Source organism: Schistocerca serialis, chromosome 4, assembly GCF_023864345.2.
Source record: "Schistocerca serialis cubense isolate TAMUIC-IGC-003099 chromosome 4, iqSchSeri2.2, whole genome shotgun sequence".
NCBI classification, from domain to species: domain Eukaryota; kingdom Metazoa; phylum Arthropoda; class Insecta; order Orthoptera; family Acrididae; genus Schistocerca; species Schistocerca serialis.
In genome coordinates, this window is record NC_064641.1 from 647,489,715 (window position 1) to 647,506,606 (window position 16,892).

The following is a 16,892-nucleotide window of genomic DNA, read 5'->3' on the forward strand; positions in this document are numbered from 1 at the left end:
GACCACGTAATTTTCAACGTTCTTCTGTAGCACCACATCTCAAACGCTTCTGTTCCCTTCTGTTCCTATTTACCCACAATTCATGTTTCGCTACCATACAATGCTGTGTTCCAGACGTACATTCTCAGAAATTTCTTCCTCAGATTAAGGCCTGTGTTTGATACCAGTATTTAGCCAAGAGAAGTCGACTAGTAGTAAACACAGGCTTAATTTGAGGAAGAAATTTCGGAGAATGTACGTCTGGAGCACAGCGTAGTATGCTAGTGAAACTTGGACTGTGGGAAAGCCGCAACATAAAACAGTCGAAGCATTTGAGATGGGGTGCTGCAGAAGAACTTTGAATATTAGGTGGACTGATAAGGTAGGGAATGATAAGGTTCTCCACAGAATCGGCGAGAAAGGAATATGTGCAAAACACTGAGAAGAAGGTGGGACAAGACCTTAGGATATCCATTAAGACATCAGGGTATAACTTCCAATGTGCTAGAGGGAGCTTTAGAATATACAGTTGTGTAGGAAAGCAGAGATTGGAATTTCTAATGCTTTCTTCGTATTCTCTTCCTGCCTAGGTAGCAGAATTCCGTAACTTCGTCTCTTCCATGATCGCCAATTCTAATGTTAATTTTTTCGCTGTTCTCATTTCTGCTATTTTTCAGTACTTTCGTCTTTCTTTGACTTACTCTCACTTCATGTTCTGTGCTCATTAGACTGTTTATTCCATTCAACAGATCCTGTAATTCTTCTTCACTTTCAGTGACGATAGCAATGTCATCAGCGCATTTTGTCATTTGCATCATTTCTCTTCGAATTTTAATCCCACTCCTGAACCTTTATTCTATTTCCGTCATCTCTTCTTCGATGTGCAGATTGAACAGAAGGAGCGAAAGACTATGTTTTATTTATGCTCATTTCAATCCGATCACTTTGTTCTTGGTCTACCATTCTTATTGTTCCCTCTTGGTTCTTGTACATATTCATAGAATGATCACAGAATCAAGGCATATTGTATATTACCCGTCTTTTCTTGTAGCATACTCCTATTTTTTCAGAATTTCGAACATCTTGCACCATTTTACATTGTCGAACGCTTTTTCCAGGTCGATAAATCCTGTGAAGGTGTCTTAACATTTCTATAACATTTCTACAGTCTTGCTTCCACTATCAACCGCAACGTCAGAACTGCCTCTCTCCTAAAGGCAAACTGATCCCCATCCAACGGATCCTCATTTTTCTTTTCTTCAGTATATTATTCGTGTTGGAAACTTGGATTCATTAACTGTTAAGCTTAACGTGCGACAATTCTTGCACTTGTCGGTCCTGCTATCTTCGAAATTGTGCGGACTATGTTTATCCGAATGTCTGATGGTATATCGCCAGTCTGATACATTCTGTACAACAACGTGAAGGGCCATTTTGTTGTCACTTCCGTTACTGATTTTAGAAATTCGGAAGGAATGTCATCTACCGCTCCTGCTTTACGTGATCTTAAGTCTTTCAAAGCTCTTTTAAATTCTGACTAATACTGAATCCCCTGTCTCTTCTCTGTCGACTCATGTTTCTTCTTTTGTCACGTCATGTGACAAAAAACAGGGACAAGATAAGCAGGGATAAAAGATGTGACTCAAAGACTGGTGCAATGTTTGACAAAAGGAAAACAGCTGAGATAAGCTACCCCGATAATAACAGAGACCGCTTTAGTTTTCTCTTCAGTCTAGAGTTTTTTGTGTAAGAAACAGCATTCACTCGGGTCTTCAGGGCACAAGTGGCCCATCGGGACCATCCGACCGCCGTGTCATCCTCAGATGAGGATCAGGACAGGAGGGGTATGTGGTCAGCACACCGCTCTATAAGGCTGGTAGTTTTTTTTTTCTTTTTTTTCAGAGTCGTATAGCTGAAATGGAAAACATTTAGTGCTACTCAAAAGTACAGCAAAGGTGTCTGAAGTAAGCGATGTTGTATTACCATTGTGAAATGAAGATGGGATTTGACATGTGAGGAGACATGTTAGGAATACCAATGACTAAGAAACCGGTGAAGAAAACAGAGTGAGCGGAAATAGCATCATCTGTCGGGTCACATCAACCCTAACTGTGTATAGGAAGAATGGTGATGAAACAACTTTATTTTACGCGAGCACACTTGGGTAACTCGTGTCGTCTTGAGGTTTCACTGCTTGAGTCATGTTGGAATATCATAGCACTAAAGATTTGGTGGAACTAAACGTTTGTTTTATTTTAGGTGGAAATATTTTTCTACGTTTATGGGTTCTGTGCACGAAAAGAAGATATTTCCTGTACTCTGAAACAATTTGTTCTTCCTCATTTACAAGCTCGTGCAACTTACGGGGAGATCTTTCACTGTTTTTGACATGCTTATTGGGTAGAATCAAGGAGTACTTGTGGAAGCGTTGTAGGAAAATCTCTGCTGATCAACAGTCGTAATATGAGGATGACCTGTGACTTCTTAGGTTTTAGTTTTTAAGCAGTTTTCGTGCCCATCGTGATACGGAGCTACGCGAAGAGAACATACACGCGCTATTTGCGACCTGGTTGTTACACAAGATAATAGACACATGTCGTGTGTGAGGAGTCACCTGCTGACTAAATGAACGAGAAGTTACCTTGTGCAGCGGCGTGAGGCCGTTCTGGTCCTTGCTGGCGAGGATTTGCACGGGCACCGGGTCGGCGCTGCGCATCTGGAAGAGGGCCAGGTCGTTCGTCACGGCGCCCATGTGCACGTCCCGGATGGTACCCTGCAACATACGTAAAGCGAGACTCCATCATTCCAGCGCTGCGACTGGATCCCTCAGAAGAGAGAAAACCACTCTTGTGAGCTATAACTTGCGTTATTCATAAACGATATGTTGCAAACAATATACCATCTGACCAAAAGTATACAGACAGCCGTATGAAATGCGGAATTAATCAGTAGATGTCACCAGAGGCGGATCTACCAATATAAAAGGAGGCGGAGACTATAGTGTTGTCAGCAGAGAAGTGGTTAACAGCGGAACTGGTAGGAGAGCTCCGTGACTTCGAAAGTAGACTAATGTCACCCAACAAATCCATTACAGGGATTTCAACGCTTCTAAAGCTGCCAAATTCGGCTGTTGGTGATAGTCAAATGGAACAACCACAGTTACAGGAAGACCAGGCTGACCTCATGCCTGGCCAACAGGGACAGTCGAACGTTGAAGAGAATTGCTGTAAAAATGGTTCAAATGGCTCTGAGCACTATGGGACTTAACACATGAGGTCGTCAGTCCCCTAGAACTTTTAACTACTTAAACCTAACTTACCTAAGGACATCACACACATCCATGCCCGAGGCAGGATTCGAACCTGCGACCGTAGCAGACGCGCGGTTCCGGATTGAAGGGCCTAGGACCGCTCGGCCACACTGGCCGACGAGTGGTAGTAAAAAATTGCATGAAGTCATCAGCTAGCACAATCACTGTGCATAGGGAGTTAAGCACAATGGGGTACGACTGTCGAGCAGCTTCTCGTAAGCCACATATTTCTGTAGTCCATGCTAAGCAAGGCTTGAGGTGGCGTAACGAGCGACGTAACTGGACGGTGGACAGCTGGAAACGAGTGATCTGGAGTGATGAATGATGCTATACTCTCTGGCAATCCGATGGAAGGGTTTTGGTTAGGGAAAAGCCTGGAGCACGTTCCAACACTATAGAGGAGGTGATATATCGGTATGGGGGTGTATTTCATGTTTACAACCTGTTCCCCATGTTGCACTTAAGAAGGGTGAGAACACACTTTGCAGCATTGTATATTGCACACAATAAAGAAGATTTCGGAGACGATCACATGAGTAAGACAATGTAAGCTCTCGTAAAGTAGCATCTTTGAGGCAGCGCTTTGTGGCGAATAACATTCCTAAAATAGATTGGCCTTCCTAGAATCCCAGCCTGAACCCAATGGAACACATTTACGATGAGTTAGCTCATCAACTTCGCTCTAAACGACGGCGATCTTATCTGGTTTGGGCTTTTGAGGAAAAATGGGCTGCCATTCTTCCACAGACATATCCCAGGAGATTCCAAGCCGTAATAAAGGCGAAGGATGGATGCTTCCCATATTAATGTCCAATAATAGGCGTCCGAATACTTCCGATCAGATAGTATATCTCGATACAAGTAACCTGTTCCAAGCTAAAGGCGATAGTTTAAAGGTTTGCTTTGATGATAATGTTTATTATATTTGTTTTGGTATGCTATTACTAGTTATATTAATTCATTAATACATCAATGCAAATGCGTTAGTCACTTTTGGAATACTTTGATTTGACAAAATGCGAGTCCAGATTTGTAATTTATGAATCAAATGCAACATTTATATATTTATGTAATGTTTATTTTTGGTTCTGATAGTTTTTTTTCGTGATTTTCATAAGTTTTTAGCCCTTCTATCACCTTGTCATCTCAGTTTGATGAATATAATACAAACATGATTTTCACTTGAAAAGAACAGGCAATCTTAGAGAACCTCACAAATTATTTTGAACTATTGAATAGTCCTTAAAATTGTTTCGATGTGTCATTTCCAACTGTATAAATGATACTTACATAATAATATTTGATCCAAAAGACAGTTCGAAATTCTGACGTTAAGTTTGGTTGATGCCTTAATAATTACATCAGAAGCCACCGTAAGAAAAGAAGTTGCCTCAAGCGAGTGTAGTTCCAGTAATGAGTTACGGCAGTTGACGACCGTGTAGGAATATTATTTTATTAATTTAAATGAGCTCTCCTTTTAATGGTTTGTACACAGTGGAGCGTAGTGTAATGTTCTTTCGATTTAGCAGGTAATGGTTGGCGTAGATAAAAATTTCGAAATAGTTAGCAGGAATAGTATGATTAAACTCGTCACCGACTGCGGGCTCTCTAGGGTGAATCACCTAAAACTTGCACCGCGAATATTGCCGAAACGGGAAGTGCTATATGCGTGGTTTTAACAGAATGGATTGGTAGTCAGATGCTCGTATTGTTAGCAATTGAACACAGTGTGATAATACTTAACAAATGTATTGTTCATGTAGACATACACTTTTTTAAATGGAACAATGCCTATTGACATAAACAAACAAAAAGCAGGGTAAGTTAAAAAGCAAATGGTGTTTGTTTGAGGATTCTAGTGCGAGTTGTTTACGAGATATCGTATTTCGAAAAACTTGCAGACTGACACTTCTTTGTGCCATTCACCCTGTGTAGTGCTAGGTAAGATGTCGCTATGTTTGCTTACAGTGCGCTTCTGTCTTCGTTGAGTACGTTGCGAGTTGCTAGTTACTGTGCGACAATCTAAACATTAGATCGTAGGTGAACGATAGGATTTACCTGCCGACGTGGTCATTGTATCTGGAGAGTATAGGAAGAATGCAGTTCGTTCTTGTACGGTGTATGCGGCAAGGTATCCCAATAGACGTCAACCATCTCGGCGATTATTTATCAGCCCCTTCAAGCATTTACGTGAAATTGGTAGCGTAACACCTAGACAACGAACAGAAGGAAAAAAGTGACAACAGAAGAGGGGAAAATTAATGTTCTTGCTGCTGTTGCAGTTGATCCGCGCGTTTGCTCCCGCGCAGTCACACGAGGAAGTGGCTTGAGTCAGGCAAGTGTCCTACACATTCTCTGTCGACATAGGTTCCATCCATATCACATCTCTCTCTATCATGAAGTGCATGGAAACGATTATGAGAAACGTGTTAAGACAGGACACCCCATATATATCATTTATCTTGTTTAGTGACGAAGCGACTTTTACTAATCATGGCCAGGTAAACCGCCGAAACATGCACTATTTGTCTACTGACAATCCCCGTTGGCTTCGTCAGGTGAAACATCAGGGTCCATGGAGTGTAAACACGTGGTGTGGGATAGTGAACCATCAGCTCATAGCCCGTTTCTCATAGACGGAACATTGAACACGCACAGACACCGCAGCCTCCTAAAAGGCCATCTTCAACGTATGCTAGAAGACGTTCCTCTGCAGAGTAGGAGAAACCTGTGACACCATCTTGATGGGTGTCCAGCTCACAATGCACGATATACTAAAACACGTCTTTACGAATTGTTTCCAAGATTTGACGTCTGTAGATTTTTTTCTGTTGGGATAGCTTAAAGACGCTGTCTACAAGGACATACTAACTGCACTCGATGCTACGCAACGACCTACTGCTGTAACCTGCGCGCACATCTCCGCTGAGATGCTAGCACGTGTGCAGCAATCGTCCCATACCAGACTGGAAGCATGCATTGCCATTGCCGGTGGTCATTTTGAACACAACATGTGATGGTCAATTGTCTCGTTACTGGTCTGTTACGGTGACGTAACTATGTATGCTCTTGTGTTGTTCTTTAGTGTGTGCTACCACAGCTATAGTACAAGTGACGGTGTGGGATCTTTTCAAAACACGATATCTCGTAAATAACTCGCTCTAGAATCCTGCAACAAACACCATTGGCACAATGATTTACCCTGCTTTTAGTTTGTTAATGTCGATAGGCACTGCTCCATTTAAAAAAGTGTATGTTTGCACATCAAATATGCTTTCTGAGTATTATTACAATCTTTTGATTGGCTAACAATACGAGCATCGAATACCGATTCATTCTGTGAAAACCGCACATCAACAGCACTTTCGATTTCCGCAATATTTGTGGCGCAAGTTTTAAGTGATTCACTCTGTACAGCCGCACCATTAACTGCCAACATAAGCCATGCCTCAAAATTTAATGCTACAAGAAGAAAAAATAACAGGTAACCGTTTAATAAGGGCATAATTGTTCGAATCAGTAAGTATTGGTTTAAATCTCCACTCTTTAATGATTTAGACTTTTATTAGTATCGGTACCATCCTCAAAGTACGAATATCGCTACAATATTCTGAACAGATAGAATGGCGATTTCAGTGTCGGAATTTCGTACACGTATCAACTATAGCAGAGAGAGTCCATCATAATTCAAGCATTAAAACAGATAATCGATTCCGAAGAAATGACGGGCAGCGGAGAGAACAATACGCGTCGAGGGCAATAGACCACTAAAACGCAGACATTGACAGAAAACTCGTAATACAACGTGATATACTATACAAGCACAACGACACTAGAGATAAGATAGGAAAGCTGAGTTGAACCAAAACACCGCCAGCTGTAGTTCATATAGATATGCCGAAGTCACAAACGGAGGATGAAGGGATCGAGAAAGTATATGTGGGAAACGAACGCATAACGCATAATTCAGTACCGTACATAGAAGGCTGTAAAAGTCGAATTATTGAGATTTAGATCTAAATGTTATAGTAGTCGAAAGATTAGAAGGTAGCATTACAGGAGAATATGAGGTTGGTGGTAGGGGGAGAGCGAGAGAGAAAGAGAAAGAGAAAGAGAGAGAGAGAGGGAGAGAGAGAGAGATATTCTTCCGCTTACAGTAGCAATTACACTGTCTGAAATTCACAAAAAAGGTGAAACTGGAAGGGCCCAAATAACACATGAAGATACCAGCTTGATTACATCAAGGCCGGCCGGAGTGGCCGTGCGGTTCTAGGCGCTACAGTCTGGAGCCGAGCGACCGCTACGGTCGCAGGTTCGAATCCTGCCTTGGGCATGGATGTGTGTGATGTCCTTAGGTTAGTTCGGTTTAATTAGTTCTAAGTTCTAGGCGACTGATGACCTCAGAAGTTAAGTCGCGTAGTGCTCAGAACCATTTGAACCATTTGATTACATCAAGGCTCCTCACAAGTGACTTCTAATCAAATTGCTTACCTGTGGAGTATCGTCTCAGTTGTGCGACTGGATCTGTGAGTTCCTGACGAAAAGGTCACAGTTCGTAGTAACAGACGGAAAGTCATGGTGTAAAACAAAAGTGGTATCTGCAGTTTCCTAGGCAGTGCTGTCCCTAATCTACACGAACAACTTTGGTGACAATATGAGAAGCCGTCTTATATTGGTGGCAGGTGATGCTGTCATTTCCCGTCTAGTAAAGTCATCACAAAATCAAGGGAAATTGCAAAATGACGTAGACAAGATGCATTATAGCGTGAAAAGTGGCAATCGACTTTAAATAATGTAAACTTTGTGGTCTTCCACATGAATGCTAAACGGAATCCGTTGTAAGCTCGGTTACACGATGAGTCATGCAAATCTAAATGCTGTAAATGTAACTAAATATCTAAGGCTTACAATTAAGAAAAACTTAAAATTGTTGCGATTAGTTAGATAATGTTGTTGGGAAGGCCAACCACAGACTATTTTATTGGCAGATCATTTAGAAGATACAGCAGGTCTAATAAACAGACTGCACACACTACGCTTTTACGTCCTCTTCTTGTCTTGCTGTGCAGTATGAGATTCTTGATTGACGGAGGACATCAAAAAAATTCAAAGAAGATCACCTCGTTCTGAGTTATCCGTAAATAGGAGACAGAGTGTCATGGATGTGATACGCAAATTGTGACGGCAGTGATTAAAACAAAGGATTTTTTCGTTGCGGCGAGGTCTTTTCACAAAGTTACAGTCACCACCTTTCTGCTATTAATGCGAAAATATTTTGCTCAAACCCATCCACAGAGGAATTTTATCATAGGCAAAAAAATAAGAGAAATCAGAGCCCCCACGGAAAGATTTAAGTGTACCTCATTCCTGCATGCTGTTCTATTGTGGAATGGTGGTTCGATCGACTAACTTCCAGGCACTTAAGTGTGAATTGTAGACTAGTCATGTTGATGTAGATGGTAAGAAAGAGATTGTGAAATCAGATATTGGATTGTAAGGCGTCCCAAGAAGCAGATGTAAACTCAAATCAGAAATTAATAATGATGAAGAGCAGGCTGGAGTTTTAAGAGAAACGTCGGAAAGAATCAACATACGTGCAAATGAGATACTGAAGTAGTCAGGAATGAAGATGTGCGTTCGCAGTTCTCTGAGGCCGTAGTGATTACAGTACTGTATATCACAGTAGGGAATACAGCTGAGGAGGACGGAATTTTTAAAAGAGTCATCACACTACCTGAACGCTGATGACCGCGAAGTTGAGCGCCCCATAAACTATACCAAACGCTACCTGAACAATCAAATATAGCTGTAAGTACGGTAAAAGCGAAAATACGAAGGCAACAGAAGACTTCAATTGATCCGTGAATGTAATACATAAATGTTCGGGAAAAGTAATAAATATAGAGATATAAATCACTTAGGAACGAAATCAACAGGAAGTGGAAATAAATAAAAGCGAAACGGCTGCGGAAAAAGTGAATAAATCGGAATAGAAATCGTCGTCGGAAAACCAGTTGTAACATACAGAAAATTTAAAAGAACTTACAAAGAATTTAGTTGCTAAGATGTCAATGACAATTGTACAAAAGCAACCCCAGTATTAAATACAGAGGAGGCAATGGATAGATGGGAAGTCTACATTCAAGGTCTGTTCGAAGTGAAGGAAGTGTCTGATAACGCCATTGGAGAATAAACAACTGTCGATTTGAACAATATGTTAAATTTAGTATTAGAATCAGAATTAGATAGAAATTGGGAAGATTTGTAATCAACCATGGTAGAAACCATGAATAACATATCAAGGGGAGGGTTGTTAAATCACTGCAGGAAATGATTATTTTAGTTAGTGTGTCGAATGTATGAGATTGATGACATACCGACTGAATCTCGGATAAATAGCACCCGCACAGTCCCCAAGTTTGCAAGGGCAGAAAAATGCGAGAACACACTATTATCTTGATAGCCCACCCACTCAAGTTGCTGAAGTGAATGATATACAGAAAAATTTAATGGAAAATTATGAATCTGGTAGATGATGACCAGTTTGGCTTCATAAAAGATAAAACCGGCAATGCACCAGGGAGGTAGTTTTGACGGTAGCTTGATAGCGGATGTAAGGCAAGGAAAATTAAAGCTGTTCAAAAATGGTTCAAATAACTCTGAGCACTATGGGACTTAACATCTATGGCCATCAGTCCCCTAGAACTTAGCACTACTTAAACCTAACTAACCTAAGGACAGCACACAACACCCAGTCATCACGAGGCAGAGAAAATCCCTGACCCCGCCGGGAATCGAACCCGGGAACCCGGGCGAGGGAAGGGAGAACGCTACCGCACGACCACGAGCTGCGGACTAATTAAAGCTGTCTCGTAGAATTTTTTTGCTAGGAAAAAGTTCGACAACCTAAACTCAAAGGCAAGACGTTTGAAAATCTTGGAAAAGTAGGTGTGCACTTTAGGGAAATGTGGGTAATATACGGTATGTACGACAAACAAGAGTGAATAATAAGAATGGAAGGACAAGAGGCAACTGGCTGGATTAAAACGAGCTCAAGGCAGGGATACAGCCTTTCTCCCCGCCTGTTCAACCTTCATACATATCGACAAATGAATGAAGTAAAAGACAGAATCAAAAGTCTAATTAAAATTCAAGCTGAAAGGGTGATAATGTCATTGCTGTAATGAATTTTAAGAGAAGTATGCATCAAACTAATTAGTAGTAGAACATCAGTTTACCGAATTAAATTATGAAATAATAAATGAATAGTGCAAACTACTAAATAAAATCATGTAGGACAGCAACCAGATGATTTAAAGTTTGACCCAAATGCCTGCATGCAATTATGGCAACGGTGGCCTTAAAATGACAAAATCTATAAATCAGTTGAATGATATTTAAATCAATAGCGCACATGTTGTTACGAGTGCAGGCAGTGCATTTACACGCATGTGTGGGATAAGTGCATAAAGCTGTGCATTAATTCACGAAGGACCAGTAGTAAAATCTCAATGTCTGTTGGCACAGAATCTCGCTGACATATGCAGTATAATGCAGAATTGGTAATCATCAAGGCTACTGCGACTATACTTGGCGACAACTTCAATGGCCTGTGGCTGCGCAGTTCACAAGGGATGATGGGTTGTCAGCTCGGCAGAAAGTGTACCAGTATCGCCAAAGGCCGCTGCAGCGCGTCCCTGCACTTTGGCAATCTCGCAGACCGGCTCGTCTGGACGAGTACACTTTAAAAGCAAGGCCCCTTGCCCTGTTTGTGAAACACTTGGCACTTTCTAAGTGCTTGAGCAATTACGAAAAGACTCACAGAACACATAGAAATAAGTCAATCGTAGTTTCCCATATCTAAAACACCATAGCAAGCTCAAATGTGACGGAAGTTTACACAGTACAGAACACGGAAACCGACTGAGCGCTGATTGGCCGCGTGCAAAACAGTCGACTACACATCCCTGGCCCAGAGGCCATAAATGCAGTCACGGATTATGATAAAGAACATGTTCGTCATATAATTTAAAATCATGAAAGACAGCAAAATTAAAATTCACATCCGCTTACCAACAGTTAAATAACTATAAAGTTTGTGTAGACACAGCAGAATCTATCACTGAAAGGGATTTGAAAATTCTAAGCCCTGGCTGAATTCAAAGTCCACAGCTCACTTCCACGAAATTATTCAAAGTCCCGAAGTATTTCCCAGTGTTCACCTCACGACCACAAAATAATCTAGTCCTTTCAACGTTGAAAGCCTGCAGCGCTCTGATCATGCAATTCTCATCGATCTTACCGCACCAACCAAAAGGCCACGTGCTCCACTGTGCAAGCTGCTTTAAAGGCGCGGTCGCATTACCACTGCTCAACTCAAGATGAAACAAAATGAGCACTATTTGCTTATCAGTACTGATTTCACATACACATATACTAGGTGGCCCACGCAAGCTGTTCTCTATAGTTTTATGTTTGTCGCATACGTTAGTGTAAGAAGTTTTCGTCACTACTGTCCAAAGCGGAAGTGCACGTACAAGCGAACCTCCACCAAGCTGTCCGGCGTCTGCGTGCGTTTACCTGCTGGTTCCGTTCTGATAAGGCTGCAGAAAGTGTCAACAACTCTGTCTTACACTTTCTGCAGGACCTGACCATCATTTTGCAGGTTCGAATCCTGCTTCGGGCATGGATGTGTGTGATGTCCTTAGGTTAGTTAAGTTTAAGTAGTTCTAAGTTCTAGGGGACTGATGACCACAGCTGTTAAGTCCCATAGTGCTCAGAGCCATTTTCATTTTGCAGGACAATGCTCAAGCACGTACAGTGAAAGCTGTTACTGATTTCTTTGACTGGTGGGGCTGCTAAGTACCATACCACCTACTGCACTCCCCTGACTTAAGCTCTCGTGAGTTCAACTCGATTTCTAAACTGAAGGAAACACCTCACGGCATTCGCTTCAGAACTGGGTACAAATTCGTCGGGAAATAGACCGCGCCGCTCGAACAGTCAACACAACTGACACTGCTGAGAATATCCTATGACTTTCACATCGCTGGCGACGAGTTATACGCAATGCTGGTGACTACTTTGAAAGTCAGTAAAACTTTGAAACACGTATGTATTTTGTACGAACTGTAAATAAATAGTTGCCACTATTAAAGTTCCAACCCTCGTACATATTTTATTTTCGGCTTAGAAAAAAAAAATGCGGTGTATTACACTCTGGGCAACCCTCGCAGTTGCGCTCAGGTATATAGCCGTGTTATTTAAGCTGATGCGGGCACTGGTTTGGTCTTACATGATATTTTGTCTGGCGATATAAGCTCATCCACTATGTCACCATGTAGGGCGTGGTAATGGCTTAATGGAATGACAACACCGGTTACCTCCGGAATAAATCAGAGACGAAAATACAGCTGTTGGTTTATTTATTGCTGGTTATATATATCTGAAATACAGGGTGTTTCAAAAATGACCGGTATATTTGAAACGGCAATAAAAACTAAACGAGCAGCGATAGAAATACACCGTTTGTTGCAATATGCTTGGGACAACAGTACATTTTCAGGCAGACAAACTTTCGAAATTACAGTGGTTACAATTTTCAACAACAGATGGCGCTGCGGTCTGGGAAACTCTATAGTACGATATTTTCCACATATCCACCATGCGTAGCAATAATATGGCGTAGTCTCTGAATGAAATTACCCGAAACCTTTGACAACGTGTCTGGCGGAATGGCTTCACATGCAGGTGAGATGTACTGCTTCAGCTGTTCAATTGTTTCTGGATTCTGGCGGTACACCTGGTCTTTCAAGTGTCCCCACAGAAAGAAGTCACAGGGGTTCATGTCTGGCGAATAGGGAGGCCAATCCACGCCGCCTCCTGTATGTTTCGGATAGCCCAAAGCAATCACACGATCATCGAAATATTCATTCAGGAAATTAAAGACGTCGGCCGTGCGATGTGGCCGGGCACCATCTTGCATAAACCACGAGGTGTTCGCAGTGTCGTCTAAGGCAGTTTGTACCGCCACAAATTCACGAAGAATGTCCAGATAGCGTGATGCAGTAATCGTTTCGGATCTGAAAAATGGGTCAATGATTCCTTTGGAAGAGATGGCGGCCCAGACCAGTACTTTTTGAGGATGCAGGGACGATGGGACTGCAACATGGGGCTTATCGGTTACCCATATGCGCCAGTTCTGTTTATTGACGAAGCCGTCCAGGTAAAAATAAGCTTCGTCAGTAAACCAAATGCTGCCCACATGCATATCGCCGTCATCAATCCTGTGCACTATATCGTTAGCAAATGTCTCTCGTGCAGCAATGGTAGTGGCGCTGAGGGGTTGCCGCATTTGAATTTTGTATGGATAGAGGTGTAAACTCTGGCGCATGAGACGATACGTGGACGTTGGCGTCATTTGGACCGCAGCTGCAACACGGCGAACGGAAACCCGAGGCCGCTGTTGGATCACCTGCTGCACTAGCTGCGCGTTGCCCTCTGTGGTTGCCGTACGCAGTCGCCCTACCTTTCCAGCACGTTCATCCGTCACGTTCCCAGTCCGTTGAAATTTTTCAAACAGATCCTTTATTGTATCGCTTTTCGGTCCTTTGGTTACATTAAACCTCCGTTGAAAACTTCGTCGTGTTGCAACAACACTGTGTTCTAGGCGGTGGAATTCCAACACCAGAAAAATCCTCTGTTCTAAGGAATAAACCATGTTGCCTACAGCACACTTGCACGTTGTGAACAGCACACGCTTACAGCAGAAAGACGACGTCCAGAATGGCGCACCCACAGACTGCGTTGTCTTCTATATCGTTCACATCACTTGTAGCGCCATCTGTTGTTGAAAATTGTAACTACTGTAATTTCGAAAGTTTGTCCGCCTGAAAATGTACTGTTGTCCCAAGCATATTGCAACAAACGGTGTATTTCTATCGCTGCTCGTTTAGTTTTTATTGCCGTTTCAAATATACCAGTCATTTTTGAAACACCCTGTACTATGTTTACAAACAAGATTCAATTTGCATCGAGCCCGTCTCACCACTACAGGTCATAAGCTGTATTTCGATGTCTTATAGCATGTCTTGAAGGATTTTTTGTAGAGTATCACTATTTGTCTCCATGTTTCAGACAGATGCACCCTCCACTTGTCTGCGTCCTTCGCAAGCACGCTGCTCAGTTCCCGCGCTTCCTCCTAGCACATGGGAATTTCCCTGGCTGACGGCTCACTCGATGCCTGCCTCTAGTCAACTACTGCAACTTACACACAGCGCTCGGCCTGATCATGGTCCTCGTAGGCCCGTCAAATATTCTCAGGGCTACGTTATGTCTTGCGAACCAGCTGCTCGTAATGTTATAAACACGATGAACAGTCTACTGAACACACAGCATCGTGGTAATAGCTAAAAGAAAAGTCCTGTAAACGATACTAAAGTTAACTAAAAAATAATATTGAGAATGAATGACGTTAGGAAGAATTCCGCTAACAGCGGGTAAAATGGTTGTTCATTAAAACACAACTGGTTTCGCATTCTAAAGCCGCATCATCAGATGCTACCTACACGGTAAAGAGCAAAGTACAGTGTCATCACATTTTGTGGATATTAAAATTAATAAAGGAATGTCTAAAACACTCAAAACTTTGAAACGCCATAGACATACCCATAGCTCCTACTCAGAATTTGCTGTTTAGTGAATACTGTCAAACTATGGCGAGCGAAATGTAACGAAGACGTGCTCCATTCTTTTCGAACAAATCGCAAAGCATTCAGAAAATTTAAAAATACTTCACAAAAAAGAAGAGATTCATATTCTGAATATTTTAGAGGAAGTAGAAATTTTTAGATATAAAAAAGAAAGGTTTCAGGAATTACTGCAACCAATCGCCGTTTTTTCTGTAATTTTTATTTATTCATGACCGGTTTCGAATCGCCTGCCGGCCGGGATGGCCGAGCAGTTCTAGGCGCTACAAATGGCTCAAATGGCTCTGAGCACTATGCGACTTAACTTCCAAGGTCATCACTCGCCTAGAACTTAGAACTAATTAAACCTAACTGACCTGAGGACATCACACACATCCATGCCCGAGGCAGGATTCGAACCTGCGACCGTAGCGGTCGCTCGACTCCAGACTGTAACGTCTACAACCGCACGGCCACTCCGGCCGACCTAGGCGCTACAGTCTGGAACCGCGCGACCGCTACGGTCGCAGGTTCGAATCCTGCCTTGGGCATGGATGTGTGTGATGTCCTTAGGTTAGTTAGGTTTAAGTAGTTCTAAGTTCTAGGGGACTGATGACCTAAGAAGTTAAGTCCCATAGTGCTTAGAGCTATTTGAACCATTCGAATCGCCTGGCGATTCGTCATCAGATGGTAAAATTTAGTTCGGAGTATTGTGGCGATCCGCAAATATAGAGACGAAAAATATTTGCCACAGATGCACGGACCCCACAATACTCCGAACTAAATTGTATCATCTGATGATGAATCGCCAGGTGATTCGAAACCGGTCATGAATAAATAGAAATTGCAGGAAAAACGGCTATTGGTTGCAGTAATTCCTGAAGCCTGTAACAAGACAGTCGCAGTGTTCCAAATCCAGACTGGATGAAGGCTTTATAAAGAAGAAAATACACAGTTCACGTTGAATAACCAATTAGAATTGAAACACCATTGCATTCTAGCTAATTTTGATTGTTTATGCGATTAGATCTTAGTACGTAATAAAATTCTATATTATTCTCGCTTGTAAAGCTAAGCGACCCAGCGTTATGAAAATATGAGACGTCACACTGTCCACATGTATAGCTTCCTTTCTGACAACCAGCTAGCCTGTCTCAGTCGTTAGTGCGGGCCGCTTTTACTTCGCCCAACACATGGCTGCCCAGCGGTCACACCTGACAGCGCCACCTGAGATATATTTTACTTAGTGATGTGCATAGTGCCACGACTAGAAATGTTGGAAGTGACAATTTTTTATCGTGAATCTGGCCCGTCTAAACGTTTTCAACCTCCTCTCACTATAAAATGTTTTGTTTTTTTTCGTTTTAGATGCAGGCAAATTTTAACACACAGGTCTGTAGCCGCAAGTTAAACCTATCAGCAATTTGTCCTAAATGAATGGCCATATCTTCGTTTCCTTTCACTAAATAGTAAATTCTGACTGGGAGCAATAGGTATGCCTTTGATCTTTCAACGTTGGGAGTATGTTTTAGACATTCATTTATTAATTTTAATATCCATAAACTGTAGTGATACTGTATTTTGCTTTTCACCATGTAAGTATCACCTGATGTTGCGGCTTTAGGCCGCGAAAGCATTTGTGTTTTAATAAACAACCATTTTACCAGCTGTTGACGGAATTCTTCCTAGCACCATAACTTTCAGCAGCTGCGGATGTCCAGAATATAAAACAGTTTTTGATTGAGAGCAAAGACAAAGCTAAAGAGCTGGGGCGCAGAGGAACCAAACACAGGTAGGACAAGGGACCAAACGGTCGAGATCAGAGGCCGCAGACCGGAGAAGCCGTGTGAAATAAGTTAAGTGGCGCTTAATGGAGCAAGGGCTAGACGATAACGCAAGAAGTAACAGAATTAATT

At 42.1% G+C, this 16,892-nt stretch overlaps 1 protein-coding gene across 1 annotated transcript in view; it reads right to left on the reverse strand.

The window, feature by feature from the left end:
* LOC126474660 (uncharacterized) overlaps positions 1–16,892 on the reverse strand; it is a 421,515-nt gene that overhangs the window by 189,199 nt on the left and 215,424 nt on the right. The window contains exon 7 of the mRNA XM_050102139.1: positions 2,621–2,752. Within this exon, the coding sequence (XP_049958096.1) occupies positions 2,621–2,752 (132 nt within the window). The remainder of the gene's footprint in view (positions 1–2,620; positions 2,753–16,892) is intronic.